We start from the raw sequence: 19,181 nt of genomic DNA on the forward strand, positions 1-19,181 counted from the left end.
TTTCTTTTCTTTTTTTTTTTTTTTTTCCTCTTTTTTTTCTTTTTTTTCTTTTTCTTTTCCTTTTTCTTATTAAAACAACTTTAGGGAACACATCATACTCCCAGACCTATGTGTTCGACCGATGTTTAGACTACGTTTATTACGTTCGAGCGATCGACAATTTAGATTGTCGGCTGATCGACAGCTCACGCTTTTAATTCCGTTTACAATGGTAGTCACATAGGCTCCTTTATTGATCAAGTATTGTGCGGCTTCAAAGTTTCCTTCTTTTACAGCGATATCAAGCGCATTTTCCCCCGTCAAGGTCTTTGCGTTAACGTCAACGCCGTGTCGTAAAAGTATCTTAAGAATATCTAATTCGCCATACATGCATGCATAGTGTATCGGTTGTAGACCAAATCCGTCAACATGATTGGGGTCGGAATCTTTTCTCGATAAAAGTCTCCATAGTTGTATAGAATCCCCTTCTTGGATTGCCATTGTAACCAGAGCTGTTTGCACTTCTCCACAACTCATTAAACGCTTTTGAGTCAAGGCGCGAGGAGAGACATGTTCGTTTATTTGGGTTTTCGAAGTGAAACTCTCTCGCAAGAGCTCCTCAGGAAATGATTTTGCTCTGATTCGAAGAGCCGGGATTAAAAATTCCTCTTTTTTAGGGTGGCAGCCAGCTAACGGTAATGCGCTAAATTTTTTCTCCATAAAATTTTTTTTCTTATCCATCATTTTACTATTTTATCTGTGAAAATAAGAATACTTTAAAAAACAAATAGCCTAAATGCTAAAATAACAGTAGTATACTGTGCCAACCAGTAAAGTATCATGTTCTTAAAGTATAATTGAATCAAAGATTTATTTGAAAATAATTTTTAAATAAAAAGCATCTACATTCTTACCGATAAAGTTTTTAAAATTAAGTAACAAAGTTGTTGTGAAATGCAATTTAAGATAACGCTTAAATTTTTTACTATTATCATTTTTGTGTTTGCAAGGATAAGCAATATTTAAAAGAGAATTAGTAAAAGTTATCTACAATAATAGTATGACTTTAAATTATAAGAGATTTTGAGTGATCACGCCTGAAATTAATTGCATTTCCGCTCATGTAAATGTTGTTGTTGAAAGGAAACAAAAGCAAAATGCTAATCTCCGTTTAATCATAAGTGGTTAAATCTCTATAAAGAAAACAATTTGTTTTCTTTAAAATAAAATTAGAAACCCCCGGTCGATAAAATACTAATCTCCGTTTAATCATAAGTGGCTAAATTGAAGTGGTTAATTTAAAAGTTTCACTTTCAAAACAATTTTTTTTTTTTTTTTTAATAAAATTAGAAACCCCCTGTCGATAAAGCAATTAGAACTCGTATTTACTCTTCAAATAAGAAATTACTTTTTTTAAAAAAAGTTGCCACTGATTAAACTTCTTAAATCCAATTTTAGTAAATGAATAAACTGCTGCATAAAACTAAAAAAAAAAAAGTACTTTTTTTAATAAAGACAATTTAAATATCAGATATAATTAAAACGACAATTTTAAGTCACTGTTAACTACACAAGATCCGAAGTAGGCAAACAGTTTCGGACTTTAGCGTAATAAAACCGTAAAGTTACTTAAGCACCTTGTTGTATATTTACTGAAGTATGTTTACCTGGGATTTATTTTATTTATGGTCACCAAATAAAACTTAAAATAACTTAAGAGATGTGTCTAACCTTTTAGAAAAGAATTAAAATACAATATGAAAAAATATATCGTCCGTAAAAAAAAAAGCCCCATTACCCATTATCTATTCCTAATAATATCTGTGACAATATAAGCAAAGTCCTGCAATTTTAAGCAAAATCCTGATTAAGAGAAGTACAATTCAATTATATTTCAAGCAATTTGCATACACAAACAAAAAAAAACGATCAAAGCAATCTTCAATATTAAAATAGAAAGCTTTTAAAATAATCTTACTGTAGAGATTGATAACATCGATTTAAAACTTAATTTTCTTTAACCTGTTATTTGAGCGAAAATATGATAAAAACTTTTGTATGAGTTTTTTTTATAGCATTTTTGAATTTAAATTCAAACAGTCACGTATTTTTTCGTTCATAAACGTCCTTCTTGATATTTTTGGATTGTTTAAAAAATGAACAAAACTAAATTGATTTTAGTTTAGTTTTCTTTAAGCGTAATGTGCACAGATTCTTTTAAATTTTATTCACTTTTCAGATGTAGTAATATAAAAAGTGCTGTAATATAATAATAGTAAGTGAGAAAAAAATAGTTTTAGTAAAATAAGAAAGTAGCACTAATATCTAAGAAGTTGCAAATCAAATAAATGACAGCTATCAGTAGTAAAAGATGTGCCGACCGTTAAAGCGTTAAGATCTTTAAAACAAGCATTGAGAAAGGAGTTCTCTGCAAAACACATAGAAGAACGTTTTAACAAATTTCCAGAGTCAGCTGAAAGTTTTAAAAGTACTTACAAAAAATCCGTGTACTTGTGCGTTTCCATTGAATAGTAACTTTTTCTGTGTTTGATTATTATAGATACTACTTCCCTACTTACATCTATTTTTTATATTTAGGTGTTGTAGTAATACCTGTAGCCGTTTTTGAGCGAAACAGAGTGTAACAAAGCTTTCGTGTATTCTTAAACCTCCGCTTTGAAAAAAGTGGAGGGGTTAAGAATGTTTACATAAAATCTATAAATTAACCTTAAAGATTTGCGATCTGGCGTTGCTTAGATACTCTAAATGCCTTATAGAAACAAATCATAAAATCTATTGCCCTAAATTACTTCGTTTTAATTACGTCATGTAAATTGAGTCGGTTTGAATTATATACACCTAAATTTAGTTGGTTTCGCTAAAGAAGTTTGCAAATCTAAATGTTTTACATCTACAAACTATCCAGTAATTTAATGCGGTTTCTATTCGACGAAATTATTTTTTTCAAAATTAAAATTCGTTACCCCATAACTGGTGTCATTTTCAAATTTAAGTGAAAATTTACCGATTAAGGGCTTCTCTCCAATTATTATCCGGCTGGATATATTAAGTTGGAAAAGCCATATCTGGTGCATCTTCAGAATTAAATGAAGTACCTGGATTAGAAAAGTAAACTTTTCTTTAAATTGAGGCGTTTCTCAGATGTAAACATGATTAATTCTCCTACTGTGAACAAAACTTCACGGGGTGCTTATGAGCTCTAGATAGTTTACATTTTCTAAGCTGCTGATCTGATTGTATATAGCGAATTCTTCAATATTTTAAAAGATTTTTGATAAAAAAGCTAAAATAGTTTATCTTATATTTCAGAATCGGAATCAAAGAAAAATAACTTCCGTATAAATTGATTTAGTCTTTCCGCAAATGATTCTGTCATTCACAAAACATCGGCGACTATCACGCACTTTAGGTTAACAAATATCAGGGGTATTTTTAGGAAATGTTATTGATTTAAAACAGAACAAAAGAATATGGCAATAATTTTAAAACGCATAAAAGCTAAAATTTTAAGTAGTTAGTCATTTGCTCAGGTGAGCGATGGTTTATTAACTCCTTTTCATCTATTTTGCAACTCGAACTTACAGAAATTTTTTGTCGGATGAAATTTAAATAGGGAGTTGTAAAACGAGAAAAACTTACAAATACAAACTTCAGTCTTTGAGTAGCGATAAAATGAGAAAAGTAGAACACAAATATAACCTTTGAATAACGACCCAAAAGTACTTTGGTAATAAACATGAATTACAGTTAACTAATCTTATGCTATCAAGAATAATACAATATCAAAAATAAACAAATTCATGTTTTAAAGTTGAGCTGCTTACACATTTCTTCGGGTGACATGCGTTGGCTGAGGAGATTTTCCCTCATCTCTCTACTATCTTTTAAACGTAAGTATAAAGTCCGTATTTTTTTTCTATAAGTAGTCTGCAAAGATCTTCCGCTCGACAAGAACACAGTACGTTCGACAATATTTACTAAAGGATTTTCAAGCTGGAAAGGAAGATTTAATAACGATAATTAGCCGTTTGAGATAAAAGCATTTTTAAGTTGTGTCCTATAAAAGTTGGATATTTAAATAAAATTCATTTTAAGGAGTTTCGAAAATTTGATAACCATAACTCGTCGTTTTAGATTTATCATATAAAATTTAGATATTTACGTTTCATAGATTTATCATATAAAATTTAGATATTTACGTTTCATAGATTTATCATATAAAATTTAGATATTTACGTTTCATAGATTTTTTTTTAAAAGTTAAAAATCGTTACACAACTACAAAAGTTAAAAACTTAAGCTAAAAAAAACTTATTGCATTTAGACGTGAAAAAAGGTTTCTTATTTTACGTTTCAAACTAAAATCGTTTAGTTTCACAAAAAATAGTAAGACACTAAATCAGAAGTATGGTTGACATCTTTTATGTCGATATTTCACATTGTTCAACAAGTGTGCACAAAATTTAAGTGAAAGTAAATGAATGATCGTGGTCAAAAAATTTTTAAAAACTGAGTGTTTATAAGTTCATGAAAAACCTTTTGCGAGAATATCAACAGCTTTGTGAATATAATAAAAAGAAAAAAATTATGATGCAACACAAGGGACAAACACCCCCCACTGCCCCCTAGCTTCTAAAAAAATTTAACTTTTATAGCGTTTTTAGTGATGAGTTTTTTTCAAGATGATAAAAAATAATTGTTTTTGGTGGCCGAATCTTATGGAGCTTCTTGGAATTTCTATTGGAAATGTATTGAATTGAAAGAAGAGATTCAAAGGCATTTTTTTTTTTACTTCTAAACATGATAGGCTATCATCTTAGGTGTTTCAAGCAAGGTATTTTATTAAAAATCATATTACTGAGTTGTTTTTAAATCTTTTAGTAAGTAAAATAGTTTTTATCTGGATTTTACTTTTGTACGCTTCATATAAAGACTTTTATGATCAAAATACACTTCTTAAAAGATGTGACTGAGTACTTTTAAACACTTTATACAGCGTAAATCGGGATAGCTTTGGAACCCGATTTCTGACTGTCTAAAAGTACACAGATGATATTCCTGTGTCAGTGATTCCAATGTATCACTGATGAGATGAATGAGATCCGTTTTTTTAAATGTCTTAAATTTACATTTGAACATACCTCAGTTCTTAACCCAGTAGCAATTAATTGTCTCGCTTTGGTGCGAAACAGAAGTGTTTTTTTGTCGCTGCGAACTTCAATAGGTTGTCGAGCATCTTTCTCCATATAAAAATGCTTCCATTTTTTAAATATATCTCGTGCCAGCTTTTGAACTTCATTGGATTCGTGTTTTCTAAGATTATTTACTACATGTCCTAACTTCGTCTCAAGCAGAACATCTTTTGAGGGGATACGCGCTTGCAGTTTTGTAAGACACGCGATTAATTGATCGACGGTTTGTTCTGGCATTAAAAGTATAGATTTAGCTTGTATCATTTCTTCAACCACTACTACGCGCTAAACAGAAGACTTGCAGTGCTTTAAAGGTAACAGAAAGTATCATAAAAGTTTCACTTTATCCCACTGATGAAAACTCATTTAGGAAGAAGTTTCAACAAAAGATAAAAAGTACCTTAAGAGATGTAATGGTAGTTTGTCTAAACTTTGGAATGACTTTTTTAACAACAGGTTGCTCACGTTCCGGAGAATGTTGCGGAAATCTTATGACATATTTATCCATTATTTATAGCTAGAGAGAACTAACAAGCGGTTCATTAACGCTATAAACAACACCCAAATTCAATTTTGTTGATTTACATTTTTTTAAAATGAAAAGCAAAATGAAAAAACCCTCACAAAAATAAAATTTAAAGTCTGATTCTATTTAATAAGAAAAAATATTTTTTGTAAAGTAAAGATTTTTAAATATATGTAAAATTTAACGCCTGATTGTATTTAATAAGAAAAACTACTTTTTGAAAAGTAGAGATTTTTAAATGAACCGATATGAACAAAAATGAAAGTAGTCTATTATTTTTTTAAAATCCACACACAAATTGATAAATAAGAAACACAAAGTAAGAATAACAAGAAACACAAAATAAAACTCTTATTTTTAGACGTTCAAAAATATTATCCATATATATTTATGCGTGTGTTTATACATACATACATACATACATACATACATACATACATACATACATACATACATACATACATACATACATACATACACACATACATTACATACATACATACATACATACATACATACATACATACATACATACATACATACATACATACATACATACATACATACATACATACATACATACATACATACATACATACATACATACATACACACATACATAAATACATAAATACATATGTATATAATTAAATTATTAACAAGTAGCACAATAGTAATAAGAGTGGCTAACTTGGAGTCTCAGCTGTTGGAGCAAGCTTTGCAACGAGTTCACTTTCATATATACGCTGTCTTTCTTTCTCCTTCGCCACATCTAAATCATACCGTTCTTTTTGAAGTTGCAATTTTTGTGCTCTTACTTTGGCCTTTTGTATTCTATCTAACAACGAACTATTTTCTTTTTTCATAAGCACCAACCTTTTCTGGTAGCTTTTAACCTTTTCAAAAGTTTCAGCAACTTCTCGTAACATAAGACATTCCTCCAGCTGTGTAAATTCTTGCTCTATGCTATCACATAAAACACCTTGGTTACGCATGATTTCTAGAACACGCTCATGGATGCTTTGGATTTCTGGCTGGTAAGCTTCACAAATACTTTTGTTTAAAAGTTCAATAGACTCGTTTGATATTACTATTTTGATGGGATTTGTAACTTCTCCGTTGATCAGACTGTAGTCACCAGATTCTTCAGATATACTCATGTCAATTGTAAAACTAAAAGATCCTTTCAATTAGTAATTCCTTGCATATGTGATTACACTTTAACAGAGAATACAATATAACTTTCTGAATAAAAAAAAAAAAAATTTTGTAAATAATTTTGCTTATAACTTTATGTGAAAATAAAGAACTTTTAGTGTTAAAAAATTTAGTTTTGCATAAAGATCATTTTCGTTCATTTACTTAAAAATACTGTAAAAACACTCCAAAAATTACAAAACTCCAAAATTACAAAACTTAGAAACCAGACCATAGAAAAACTTAAAGATTAACACATACAAAAAAAAATATGAAAAAAAGGAACGTAAAACTAGTTGCTTAAACACTCTTTCACATATGAATAATAAATAAACCTGCTATACTTATGAGAACATACATTTGTAAGAATAAATACAAAGGTAAAAAAAAATAAATTTTTAAATCTGTTTTCAAAATAATGTTGAACTTACTACTAAAAAAAAAAACTAAATCTTTGAAATTGAATAAAAGAAATTTTTTTTGTAAGAAAATTACTTTATTAGAAAATTATGCCTTTAAAGGGATATCAATTGAATAATAAAGTTCAGTATCTGTTAACAACTTTGGTACTGTGTTATGCTGTAGAGACAAACCATGTGATTGAATTTCCTGGGGTGAATTCATCAGTGTAACTTGCTGTTCAAATAATGTTTTAAAGCGAATAGAAACACAGTGTGCTGACAAACGAGCCTCAGCATCACTATCCCAGCACTCACTGATGGTCTTGCAAACCTCACTAATTATCTGAAAAAAATTTAGTTAATTCTTCCCAAAGACATTTTAACAAAATATATAATCAAATCTAAAAATAGCTGATATTTATTCAGCGACTTACCATAATCCATTAATTAAACCTATTTGATTGTTTGTTTGGAAACAATTACATGATATTAAAAAGATTCTGGCACTCTTTATTTGCAAAAAAATAAAAACTCTTGGAAACTCATAGATAAGAAATAATACTGGTAAAATTTAAAAACAATCTCCTATAAAACATAGCTGTTCAATGAATATGCAAATCAACAAAAAGTTCATGGCTGCACATTGTTGAATCAAACTAGTAAATTTGTTTGCCATCTAACAAAATAATAAATGGATGACAAGTTAAGACCACATTCTTATAAATAACTTGTTTATAAGTAAGTTGTTTTCTTCAATTTTGAACAGAACAAATCAGTGGAAACCATTATAGTTAAAGACTGTAAAACTAAACCAACATTTTACTCACAGGATGCTTCAGCCATTCACATTTAAATGTAGGCCTCAATTTTTTAACACTAACACAATCCAACATAACTTCTAAAGTTGGTTTGGCACCTACTATATTGTAATATGGTGCCATGTAATCATTCACTGGTTCTGAAACATAAAAAAAAAATCAAATGAAAAAGCATGTAGAAGTATGAGATTCTTAAAACATTAAAAAAAAAAACCAAATGAAAAAGCATGTAGAAGTAAATGAGGTTCTTAAAACAAAATATGTCCCTTCACCTTGATTAACACTACACCTTGTTAAAATTTCCCACAGAACCAAACCAAATGCATACAGATCAATAAATAACAGAGATTCTGGCTGAGAGCTGATTGCTCCTTCAAGAACTTCAGGGGCCATATATCGCTTTGTTCCTACCTAAAACAAAACCTCGAAATTAAACTATGAACAAATAATATAAATATTTCATTTAGCATACAGTACCATGCAAAAGCAACTAGACAAGCACATAACTTGAGATAACTTTTGGATGAAAAGTACAATTTCTTTCCAACTTTCGCTGGAATGTCAAAAAATTGATTACAATTCTAAAAACAAATGAATTTTTACTAAATCTAAGCAATCTAATCTTAAAAGTTTATTTTACTGAAATATACATATGCAAAAGTATCCGGGCAGAACTAAAATAATAAAATTCCAATACCTTTTTTGGCTTTTATTTAAAGTTTAAAAAAGTATTTTTAATTAAAAAGATTGTTTTGAATAAATTTTAAATAATAAAGTTTAGCTGTCAAATAAGCAGCTTTGCGCACAATTGAACAAGGCAGAACTACAAGAGACATAAAGGATCAGCTTGATATAGAAAAATCAACAGTAGCGGATATACAGTAGCATGCAAAAGTTTATAAACAGCTAAAATTTTCTAGTTTTTTCCTTATAAGTTTTTATCTTTTCACTGAAAATGAATGGAATTTTTAACAATTCCTATTCTAAAGTGATTACATAGTATAATTTACTCAAAAAAATGAAAGTTTGTTACGGAGGCAAGAAATTCTAACTTTATTGAAAACATAATCGTGCCAAAGTTTATAAACAGTTCCATGCCCCATTAAAAAAAAAAATCAAAATTTTAGTAAGAAAAAATTTTTATTATTAAAACTAATTTACTAAAGATAATATTTAACTTAAACTGAATTAAAAAGAGAATGGAAAAATCTAAGGAATTGTCACTAGAAAAGAAAAATTTGCTGTAGAGAAGAAGATTCCTTATAAGCAAATTTCTAAGCTTTGTGATGTGGCTAAATTAACAATTAGCGTACTAGATAAGAGATATAGAGACTGTAAGACACTCGAAAACATGCATTGTCTAGGAAGGCCAAAGATGACTACAGAACATCAAGACTGAATTTTGGTAAGACAATCAAACAAGATCCCCGCAGAAGTGCTGTCGAATTAAATAGCTCGTCGGTACCAAGCAATATTAAAATTTAGAGGCTATCCAACAAAATACTGATGTGCTGTAATGAAAAAATGTGGAGGAATTAGAAATAATATCTCTTTTTTGAGTTTTTTTTCATTCCTTTATAAACTTTTGCACGACTATGTTTTCAATAAAATTTGAATTTCTTCCTTCCGTTACAAATTTTCATTTTTTTGGAGTAAATTATATTATGTTGTTACTTTAGAAGAACAATTGTTCAAAATTCCATTCATTTTCAGTGAAAAGATAAAAAGTTATGAGGAAAAAACTAGAAAATTTTAGCTGTTTATAAACTTTTGCATGCTACTGTATATAAAAGATATAAGGAAAGAAATAACAATAGAATCTCTCTAAAGTCAGGAAGGCCTCAAACTACATCTGAAAGACAAGATAAAATTTTACTTCATGCGGTAAATAATGATCCACACAAAAATGCTGTCTTGTTAAATGCTGAAATGAAAGAATTTTATAATGTAAAATGTAGTGTTGACACAACCAAGTGCCGTTTGATGTCTGCAAATCTATTTAGAAGACATTCTGCAAAGAAACCTTTTATTTCTATAAAGAATCAAAAAGCACACTTGAGATTTGCAAATGAACATTTGAATTGGTCAAGAGAACAATGGTCTAAAGTGCTTTTTAGTGATGAATCTAAGTTTGTCATTTGGGTATGTTCGTCAACCAAAAGGCCTTAGAAAAGATCCTAAATACTAGCTACCAACAGTAAAACACAGAGGTGGAAACATTATGGTCTGTGGTTGCTTCAATAGAGATTGTGTTGGTCCTATCCATTTGATTGATGGCATAATGGACAAAAATATGTACAAAGATGTCATTTAGGATGATATGCTACCACATGTTAAAGACAAAATGCCTTGAGGATAAATACTTCAGCGGAACAATGACCCAAAGCACACTTCAACCCTTGTAAAAGACTTTTTCAAGACCAAAAAAATTCAATTAATGGAATGGCCTTTGCAAAGTCCTGACCTTAATCCTATTGAACATCTATGGGAACACCTTGATTGACAAATTTCAGGTCAAAAAACCAACAAGTAAACATGATTTATTTAAAATTCTGAAACAAGAATGGGAAAAATGTGACACTAATGTGATAATGAAGCTGGTGAACTCAATGCCTTGTTGCTGTCAAGCAGTAATCAATGCTAAGGGTTTCACGACAAAGTGTTAAAGAAATTTACTTTAATTTATAACATTTTTAATTTAAAAAATCAACTTCAAGTATTTTTTTTTCTGCCCGGATACTTTTGCGCTTCGCATATCTCAATAAAATGAACTTTTAAGATTAGATTGCTTAGATTTAGTAAAAATTTGTTTTTGGAATTGTAACCAATTTTATGACATTCCAGTGAAAATTTATTTTTGGAATTATAATCACTTTTTTGACATTCCAATGAAAATTTGAAAGAAATTGGACTTTTTATTCAAAAGTTATGTGCTTGTCTGGTTACTTTTGCATGCTACTGTACTTAAGTAAGGTATAATAGTATATAATAATTAGAATTTTATGTGAAAAATTTCCATATGAGAACTATTTTTTGTATATAGCATCTAATATTAAGTGATAATTGAACTACCTGGATTTTAGCATATTTATTATTGCAATAAGTGTCATCAAAAACTACAGATGATCCAAAATCACCAATGCAACAAGTCAAGTTATCCTTTACCAAAATATTTTTGCTTTTAAAATCCCGATGAGCAATCAAAGGTTTACTTCCAACCTTTGAATGCAAAAATTTCAAACCATTAGTAACACTAACAACGAACCTCTCCAAGTGCTGCAAATCTATTACATTCCCTCTCAAAAAATCTGTGAGTGAACCATTTTTATGAAATTCTGTTACAATCCAGAAGTGAGAGCAGTTATTTTCATACAGCTTTTCAGCAGCATAAAATTTGAGAATATTTTCATTTTGCATTTGAGAACAAGTGTAGACTTTCAACTCATTTTCCCAAGAATTTAAATCAAACTCTGGTATAATTTTAACAGCAACATATTCATTAGCATACAACGCTTTCCACACATTACCAAACTGTCCACGTGCAACTATTTCTTGCAACTTTATCAGCTCATCAAGTTTTGATACCAATGGAGGACTAGAAGAAAATTGCATGAGGAGAGGCTGTTGTACATCAAGACGTCTTTTATGTTTTTTCCACAAATATATTATTGCTACAAATACTGCAAATATACCAAACAAAATCATAAAAATATAAGTAGTGAATAAATATGACTTCTGCTGGGAACTACCCTTTGCTGTGGTTGATATCAATGCTGTAATTAAAATAAAAAATCAACAAACTCAAAACAAAACAGAAAAAAAAAGAAAAAAAAAAGGAGCATAACACAATATTGCATAATTTTTAAACACATTACCTGGAAGTTGAACTAAGCTATGATTAAACACCATATTTCTATTGCACAAGTGTCCATTACAGCAGCACAAGAATCTATTGTTATCATTGTAATTTTGTACTGGGCATTGAGTCTCTGCATTACAAAAGTCACCACATCCAGCAAATTCTGGCTCAACAACTCCATTTTTTTCAAGAAAAATAACAGAACATAAGGTTTGACATTTTTCATAAACTGAACAATTAGCAAGATGGATACACTGATTATTTTTTTTATAAAGACTCATATGAACACAACCACGGTCAGGAAGTTTACTTTGATTAAGATTGTTACTGAAATAACCTGGTAGAATACCTGTAATAATTTAATTCATAAACTATAAAAACCATTAAATTAGAAAAGTATCAACACACAGCCTATACACTATTGCATTTTATCTAATCTAGTGAACAAATTATACATGTCATTTTTTATCAAATTAGTGACTACATGTTTATGACAATAACAGTTGCTGATTATGATTCCTCTTTTAAAGAACCTTATTATTTTTATCAGTACTAATATTGTTATCAAACTCTTGAGTGTTGAAACTACTGTTAGAAATGTTTAAGTAGTTCATCATTAACTTCAAATTGCATACATTTCAAAAAATGATTGCAAATTAACAAGCTGAATAACACACTAGGATAAATGGAAAACCCTGACTAAACTTAAATGTTTACAAAAAAACCTGACAAATGAAATTATAAAAGCTCTTGATTCCTTTTGCTGGTTAAAATTGGAGTTTAAAAAACTAAATTAAAAGTAAAAATTATTCATAGTTTTTTTAAATATCATTATTTTAATTACAGTTTTAATTTAAAATTATTAGATTTAAATAATATGAATCAGGTCAAGACCCATTATTCTGCTGTAAATACTTTCTGTAAACAACTTTCTGTATTAAAATTTCTCTAGCTTTAACATTCTGAAAAAGGCATTTCAAAATTTGAATATTTACATTTCATTCAAATATTTTTTGCACAAAAATATTTTTTTATTTAAAACAAATTTTTAGAAAAGCAAAATCAATTTAAAAATCAATCAAAATCCAACAGGTGGTAAATAAAGAAACACTCACCTACCATGTGAGGCAGCAAACACTATAAAGACAACTCTGTTTACAAACTTTTGATTACACCCCATTCCCAAATAACAAGAAAAATACCAATTCAATTTGATGTTAAAAACAAGTTATCATTAGTAAATATTATAGTTAACTGCTAAAAAAGTGTTGCGATATAAATAATTGTAATCATAGCACCTTTACATAGCACCTGTAACTATAAATAAGATAAATCAAACTATAAATCAAAATGCACACTTGGCACATAAAAAATTAACAGTGACCAATCTGAAAACTTTCAAATTTAGCCTTGAAAGCTAATATACCTCAGTCTACTTTAAGCATTTATTTATTTTGAAAGAGGCTGTCTTAAGAAATTTGGAAAAAGAATTAATTTAAGTGAAAAAGTTAAGAAAAAAATATTTTAACTGAACTTGTATTAAGGCTGCTTATCCTTTCTTCTAGAACACATTTGAAGCATTTTTATATCCTAAGAAATAACTAGGCAAACACAGCTGTTTATAAAATTCTTTTACTAGTAAAGGAAAATTTAAAAACAATTATCTACTATACATTTTTAAAACAAAAAATGAAAATATTGCTAAAAAAACTATGGCCTAAACATTTCTTTTGTAGTTCCATCAGAAAAACCAAAAATGACTGAGTTGGCCATGCCTATAAATAACCCTGTCTCCACAACTCCTGGAATAGCAATCAAACTATTATTAACACTCTCTGAGTCAGTTAACTCATCAAACTTAAAGTCAATTATAAAGTTACCATTGTCAGTTACTAAAGGCCCAGTTTTTGCACTTGCCATTCTAAGAGCAGGATAAAAGCCAAGCTTTTTCAACTTTAAACACACAGAACTATAAGCCATAGGAATTACTTCTACAGCTATGCCATTCTTCCAATTTTCTCCTAATTGATGAGACTGTTTGGTACTGTCAGCAATAATAACAAATGTTTTAGCACAGGAGGCAACAATCTTTTCTTGAGTTAAGCATCCTCCACCACCTTTAATACAGTTTAGATTGATATCAACTTCATCTGCACCATCTATCACAATGTCCAACTTAAAAAAACAACTTTAATATAGGAGATGATATAAATTTGAAAGCGATTAATAAGGAAAGTGCTTCATTGATGGTGCATATTATTATATTTGTAAAAATATATAAAGATAATAGTATGTTACCTCAGGATTCTGTTGGATATCACTTAAGTTTAAACCATTATCCAAAATAAGCTGTCTTGCTTGAAAAGATGTTGGAATGCATTTTAAATTAAGTTTCTCTTCTTTTACTCTTTGAGCCAATCTGTCCACAGCATAAACAATAGTTGATCCACTACCAACACCTAAACTCTTAGTTTCATTAGTAACATATTTATTAACAGCTGCATAACCAGCTGCCTTTTTTGCCACCTCCATGCTCAGGTATCGGCTGAGCTGGATTAATAATAAAGAATTTCTTTGAAAACTTTTATAAAAATACATACTATGCCAGGATACAAAATTGAATTTGAGCAATATTTAATGGATATAAAATAGTTATAAAGACTAATTAAATTAGCATTAAGAAAAGAAGCACATTGAAATCAAAGAAGTTATATAAAAACTAAAATAAAAATTTGTTGCACCATAAATACACAAAAAGTTGAAAAAAAATTTTTTTTAAATATTACAAGAATGTCTTGCTGTATTGGCAAAAAATATTGTTACAAAAACATTTAAAAAAAAAAAGACAATTATTATACCAACAAACAGCAGTGACATAACAATAGTATTTTAAAAATGGTAAACCATTCTTTAACTTTTAGTGAAAATTCGTAATATATTTTTTCATGTAAACAAAGTTATTGTAATGTTATATAATTATTTGTTTATATTTCGTCAAAACAAAATTATTTCAATGCAAATAAATAATATAGGTTTAAATTTTTAAAAAATCTTGCATAGAACAAAAAAATTATTTATAGCATTCATAATTTTATCATTATTTAAAATTAGGACAAAAAAAGGTAGAAGAGCAAGTTTTAGAACTTAGTAATTTTCAAAGTTTGAAAAACAACTTTTTGCAAACTTCTAATAAAATTGAAAACAAAGTTCTCATAAAAGATTTTTCAAAAAGAAAACAAACAAACAAAAAAAAAAAACCAGCCAAAAAAATTAAAAAAAAAATTTCTATAGGAATCTAGTCATAGATAAAGTCTTAACCAGATTTACTCATTTATATATTATTTTGATTTCAAAAACAGTTTTCAAGATGAATAACCTTCTATTTGAAGTTCATTTTGAGAATTTGTTACACTATTGAGATTTTTTTCTAGATTATAACCTAGTTCAGTAAGTCGTGCATGTACACATTGAGCAGATAGGCGAGCATCTGCCTCCATCTCCCAACATTCCTCTATTGTTTCACAGAAATCTTTTAAAATCTAAAAATGAAAAATAAAAAATAAAAAATAAGATAACGAAAAAAGCTTCTATACTTTAGCACTCCTTTAAGCTCCTATACTTTTACCAGTGATAGAACTGAGCCTGTCCTAAGCCTGAACTAAGCCTGTACCAAGGGTTATATTTCCTTTTTTTTTTAAATGTGACTTACATCATACTTCTACTGAGGCCTTTATATAAAAATTGTAATTATTTACTTAACACAAACAAGTGAGTGGCTCTGTTTTATAAACTTGTAGAACTCTCCATTTAGTATTAAATAGCTGTAGTTTGTTTGCAATTCTTAGTTGCCATAAAAGAAAACTCTCACATATTGGAGTATGTTGAACCAAAATATTGGGGCACATAATGGGGTATTAACCAAATATAATGGAGCACTAACCAAATATAATAGAGCACTTTGAATCAGTATTCAATTTGCTAACTATGCTGATTTTCTTAATTATGCAACTTATATTCAGTAAATGCATTTAAAATGAAAAAAAATTTTTATATCAGAATGTCTATCAATGAACCAACTTTTAACAACTTCATCATTAGTCCTAAAATGATCTACTGATTCCTGAATAAAGTCTTGCAAATCATTCAATCAGGCACATTATAAAACTCACACAGAGCTCTTACTTGTTTCCAAACTAAACTAATGTTGCTTCTTAATGAAAGAATAACTAAATTTAACTGATACAAAGAAAAATCAGCATTTTTAGTTATAGTTTTAAAGACCCTTCTTAATCAGCATTGACAGTTAAATATGGCATTTTCCATTAAATATCCAAAATGACAAAAATGTTATTTTAAAACTAAATATGTAAATCAAAAGAGATTAATTCCTCACTGGATGCTCTCTCCATTCTGGTAGAAGAACTGGTCTAAGCTTGCGTTCACAAACACATTCTAACATGTCACTTATTGAAGGATGCAAACCAACAATGTTTTCATATGGTGCTTGGTAGTCATTAACAGGTGCTGAAAGAGAAAAGGAAATTTTAAAAAAATTAACAACTATGACTTATTTTGCACTACTTACATCAGTGAGTATGTCAGCAAGTGATATAAAAGCAGAACAATCTTCACATAGATAAACTTTATGTTATTAGTTAAAGAGTAACTCAATGTCAAGTCAACCATTAAATGTAAATTTGTCATGTTTTCATTTCTTTAGTAGGACATAATAAAATATTGATAACTAAGTATGAACAAATGAAATAACAACCTGATACTTTGAGTTCTTAAATCAAATGGAATATTCTGGTTGTGATTTGGATAAACCCTATCAGTGAAATAGTTAAGACCCGTATTTTGGGATTAATGTTTTCTCAATCTCTATTATTGTAATGAAAATGAAGCAAATTGATTTTTCAAGTTTGTAATTTCAGAAAAAAGTTGGAATATTTGATTTTGCTTTAAAAAACTAAAAATTAAATAACAAAAAACAACAACAATAAAAATAAAGAGAAAGGTCACTAAAAAAATTTAACCCCAACACTAATAATTGTACTTTGACTTCAAGAGAAAGATCAAACCTTGTGTGCCACCACACCTTGATAGGATTTCCCACATTACCAATCCTAATGCATATAAATCTATACATAAAAATGACTCTGTCCGAAAAGCAATTGCTCCTTCTAGAACTTCAGGAGCCATATAGCGCTTAGTACCAACCTATAAGAATTGTTTTAAAAGTAATGTAAGTTATTTTATTTAACTGTTTGAATTTTACTCAATTCATTTATGAAATTTACTTGCTAAAACAATTAACTAAACTTGGAAAGTTGGAAATTTTTTGGAATGTTTAATAGAATTAATAAAAATCTAAATCAAAGTCAACCTGAAATCTAGCTTTTTCCCCATCAGCATTTTCATCAAATGCAAAAGAAGATCCAAAATCACTTATACAGCATGTTAAGTTATCTTTTACTAAAACGTTGCGACTTTTAAAATCTCTGTGTGCAATTGAAGGTTTTTTTAAACTTTCATGCAAGTAAGAAAGGCCATTGGCAATACTTAAAGATAAGCTAACTAAAGTTTTAAGATCAATGATGTTAAAAGTTAAAAAATCTGTAAGTGAACCATGTTGGTGGAACTCTGTAATAATCCAATACTGAATGTAATTGTTTTCGAATCTCTTTTCAGCAGCATGGAAGTTAAGAATATTTTCATGATGTAATTTATAATGTGAATATATTCTTCTTTCAGTTTCCCAAGATTCCTTTTCATTAGCAAGCATCATTTTGACAGCCACTAATTTATTTTCATAAAGAGCTTTCCATACATGACCAAACTGCCCATGTGATACTGCTTCATATAACTCAATAGATTTTGATACAATAGGAGGACTGGGAGGAGTAGTTAAGTCTATCAGAGGTTGATTGGATTCAATAATGTGTTTATGCTTCTGCCACATGTAAATCAAAATGCCAATTATAGTGATAATACCAAAAGATGGAACAATTATGTATAGAAACTTACTGTAGCTATAATGAACTTGTTTATTCCTTTTCTTTGTAGTTTGCTGCACTAAAGAAACATTTTTTTTGTTAAACTTCAGAGCAGAAAAAGTATATACATAGTAGTAGTCAAAAAATAAAAAAATTTAAAACAACTTAAATGTCTTTATGATTTCTGCAATTTCTGTTAAATATTTTTAAAAGCTTTGAATTACCACAAAAAACAAAGGATATCCAAATCAATAAGTAGTACTAATAACTATCTAACATTAATATTCCATCAATTATTAAGAGTAAATTTCAAAGTTATAAAACAAAAAGTGATCAAAAAATAGATAATCTTATCTTTTTTCCTGCTGCTCTCTATATAAAAAATTTAAAAACTAAAATTGAACTTTAAAAATGTAAATTGAAGAAAATATGCATTTCAAAGAAAAAAACTTATTAGACTAACTTGTTTTTGGTTTATTGGTAGGTTTATTTTCCATTAGAGTTTTGTTAAAAATAACATTTGCATTACAAAGATGTCCAGTGCAAAAGCAAATATAAGAACTTAATCCAAGCTTTGTGGTTTGATGCTTAAGATAACATTCTTTTTCAAGAAGAACATCAGTTTCATCTTGATGCCAGCAACCAGAGGTGTGTAATTTAGGTTCATTATTGGCTGAGTTATTTTTAATATATAATGAAAAGCAAGGTGATTTGTCATCATCACAAACCACTTCATTCATACAGTTTGATGGGTGAGTACAATCATTGTCATTATCTTCTGAATCCACGCGAATGCAAACATTTTTATGATTTACCAAAAGTACTAAAGTTACAGTAATAACAGTAAGTACTTTTTTTAGATTCTTTATTAACTTAAATTGTACATGTAATTTACAATAAAGCAAATAAATGTTAGAAATATTGTATGAAAAATATTACATTTCCTACAAGCAAAACTTTTTTTACCAAAAAATTTTTATTACTACTTAGATATGCACAAAACAAAACCTTACCAGTTCTATAAGTAAAGACTGTAAAGATATACCATATCAATAAGCTCCTCAATTGGGAACCATTCATTTTTTACATGTAGAATGTATATAGCTGCACCATTTTTTATGTTAGTTTGTGTGTGCATGTATGTGTCTATCTATCTATCTATCTATCTATCTATCTATATATATATATATAT

The 19,181-nt window shown here is 28.7% G+C and overlaps 5 protein-coding genes across 13 annotated transcripts; all 5 read right to left on the bottom strand.

Annotated features, from left to right (window-relative positions):
* Nucleotides 1-3,706: 3,706 nt before the first annotated feature.
* Nucleotides 3,707-5,984, bottom strand: LOC145201660 (transcription elongation factor A N-terminal and central domain-containing protein 2-like). Its single transcript, XM_080074753.2, has 3 exons — nucleotides 5,593-5,984; nucleotides 5,142-5,477; nucleotides 3,707-3,993 (listed from the first exon to the last, which is right to left on the bottom strand). The coding sequence occupies exons 1-3, from the start codon at nucleotides 5,698-5,700 to the stop codon at nucleotides 3,799-3,801; spliced, it is 639 nt and encodes a 212-aa protein (XP_079930879.2). The 5' UTR covers nucleotides 5,701-5,984; the 3' UTR covers nucleotides 3,707-3,798.
* Nucleotides 5,973-6,878, bottom strand: LOC145201676 (biogenesis of lysosome-related organelles complex 1 subunit 6-like). Its single transcript, XM_080074762.2, has one exon. The coding sequence runs from the start codon at nucleotides 6,876-6,878 to the stop codon at nucleotides 6,405-6,407; it is 474 nt and encodes a 157-aa protein (XP_079930888.2). The 3' UTR covers nucleotides 5,973-6,404.
* Nucleotides 6,879-7,034: 156 nt separating this feature from the next.
* Nucleotides 7,035-13,383, bottom strand: LOC145201624 (activin receptor type-2B-like). Of its 9 annotated transcripts, none has more exons than XM_090081833.1 (7): nucleotides 13,113-13,383; nucleotides 12,010-12,168; nucleotides 11,207-11,907; nucleotides 8,641-8,715; nucleotides 8,407-8,545; nucleotides 8,144-8,274; nucleotides 7,035-7,659 (listed from the first exon to the last, which is right to left on the bottom strand). In XM_090081833.1, exons 1-7 carry the CDS (start codon nucleotides 13,171-13,173, stop codon nucleotides 7,423-7,425), a joined length of 1,503 nt encoding a protein of 500 aa, XP_089937959.1. In that variant the 5' UTR covers nucleotides 13,174-13,383; the 3' UTR covers nucleotides 7,035-7,422. The 9 variants fall into 9 exon arrangements, 7 of the variants coding, with proteins under 7 accessions (XP_089937959.1, XP_089937955.1, XP_089937956.1 ...); XM_090081829.1 differs by having other exon boundaries at nucleotides 12,010-12,342; XM_090081830.1 differs by having other exon boundaries at nucleotides 12,010-12,342; nucleotides 13,109-13,255.
* Nucleotides 13,384-13,603: 220 nt separating this feature from the next.
* On the bottom strand, nucleotides 13,604-14,610 carry LOC145180571 (ribose-5-phosphate isomerase-like). The gene is made up of 2 exons (XM_080055481.2): nucleotides 14,292-14,610; nucleotides 13,604-14,168 (listed from the first exon to the last, which is right to left on the bottom strand). Exons 1-2 carry the CDS (start codon nucleotides 14,589-14,591, stop codon nucleotides 13,704-13,706), a joined length of 765 nt encoding a protein of 254 aa, XP_079911607.2. The 5' UTR covers nucleotides 14,592-14,610; the 3' UTR covers nucleotides 13,604-13,703.
* A 622-nt stretch (nucleotides 14,611-15,232) lies between these two features.
* Nucleotides 15,233-19,175, bottom strand: LOC145180438 (activin receptor type-2A-like). The gene is made up of 6 exons (XM_080055324.2): nucleotides 19,003-19,175; nucleotides 18,453-18,812; nucleotides 17,380-18,068; nucleotides 17,075-17,213; nucleotides 16,387-16,517; nucleotides 15,233-15,532 (listed from the first exon to the last, which is right to left on the bottom strand). Exons 1-6 carry the CDS (start codon nucleotides 19,067-19,069, stop codon nucleotides 15,356-15,358), a joined length of 1,563 nt encoding a protein of 520 aa, XP_079911450.2. The 5' UTR covers nucleotides 19,070-19,175; the 3' UTR covers nucleotides 15,233-15,355.
* Between the last annotated feature and the right edge of the window lie 6 nt (nucleotides 19,176-19,181).

This window comes from Hydra viridissima, unplaced genomic scaffold (genome assembly GCF_058129835.1).
Source record: "Hydra viridissima isolate aposymbiotic clone 2 unplaced genomic scaffold, HvirCarnegie_v1 scaffold_3, whole genome shotgun sequence".
Lineage (NCBI taxonomy): Eukaryota > Metazoa > Cnidaria > Hydrozoa > Anthoathecata > Hydridae > Hydra > Hydra viridissima.

What these genes read in the sequence shown, in the direction of transcription:
- LOC145201660 (XM_080074753.2), bottom strand. Translation starts at nt 5,700, where the DNA reads ATGGATAAATATGTCATAAGATTTCCGCAACATTCTCCGGAACGTGAG. An exon ending in CTACCATTACATCTCTTAAG is followed by an intron (nt 5,478 to 5,592) that starts GTACTTTTTATC and finishes TCTTCTGTTTAG; the next exon opens with CGCGTAGTAGTGGTTGAAGA. An exon ending in CTACTGGGTTAAGAACTGAG is followed by an intron (nt 3,994 to 5,141) that starts GTATGTTCAAAT and finishes CTTCCTTTCCAG; the next exon opens with CTTGAAAATCCTTTAGTAAA.
- LOC145201676 (XM_080074762.2), bottom strand. Translation starts at nt 6,878, where the DNA reads ATGAGTATATCTGAAGAATCTGGTGACTACAGTCTGATCAACGGAGAA.
- LOC145201624 (XM_090081829.1), bottom strand. Translation starts at nt 13,173, where the DNA reads ATGGGGTGTAATCAAAAGTTTGTAAACAGAGTTGTCTTTATAGTGTTT. An exon ending in CATCCAAAAGTTATCTCAAG is followed by an intron (nt 8,546 to 8,640) that starts TTATGTGCTTGT and finishes GTTTTGTTTTAG; the next exon opens with GTAGGAACAAAGCGATATAT. An exon ending in GTGAATGGCTGAAGCATCCT is followed by an intron (nt 7,660 to 8,143) that starts GTGAGTAAAATG and finishes AATTTTTTTCAG; the next exon opens with ATAATTAGTGAGGTTTGCAA.
- LOC145180571 (XM_080055481.2), bottom strand. Translation starts at nt 14,591, where the DNA reads ATGTATTTTTATAAAAGTTTTCAAAGAAATTCTTTATTATTAATCCAG. An exon ending in ATATCCAACAGAATCCTGAG is followed by an intron (nt 14,169 to 14,291) that starts GTAACATACTAT and finishes TGTTTTTTTAAG; the next exon opens with TTGGACATTGTGATAGATGG.
- LOC145180438 (XM_080055324.2), bottom strand. Translation starts at nt 19,069, where the DNA reads ATGAATGGTTCCCAATTGAGGAGCTTATTGATATGGTATATCTTTACA. An exon ending in GGGAAAAAGCTAGATTTCAG is followed by an intron (nt 17,214 to 17,379) that starts GTTGACTTTGAT and finishes CAATTCTTATAG; the next exon opens with GTTGGTACTAAGCGCTATAT. An exon ending in AAGGTGTGGTGGCACACAAG is followed by an intron (nt 16,518 to 17,074) that starts GTTTGATCTTTC and finishes TTTCTCTTTCAG; the next exon opens with CACCTGTTAATGACTACCAA.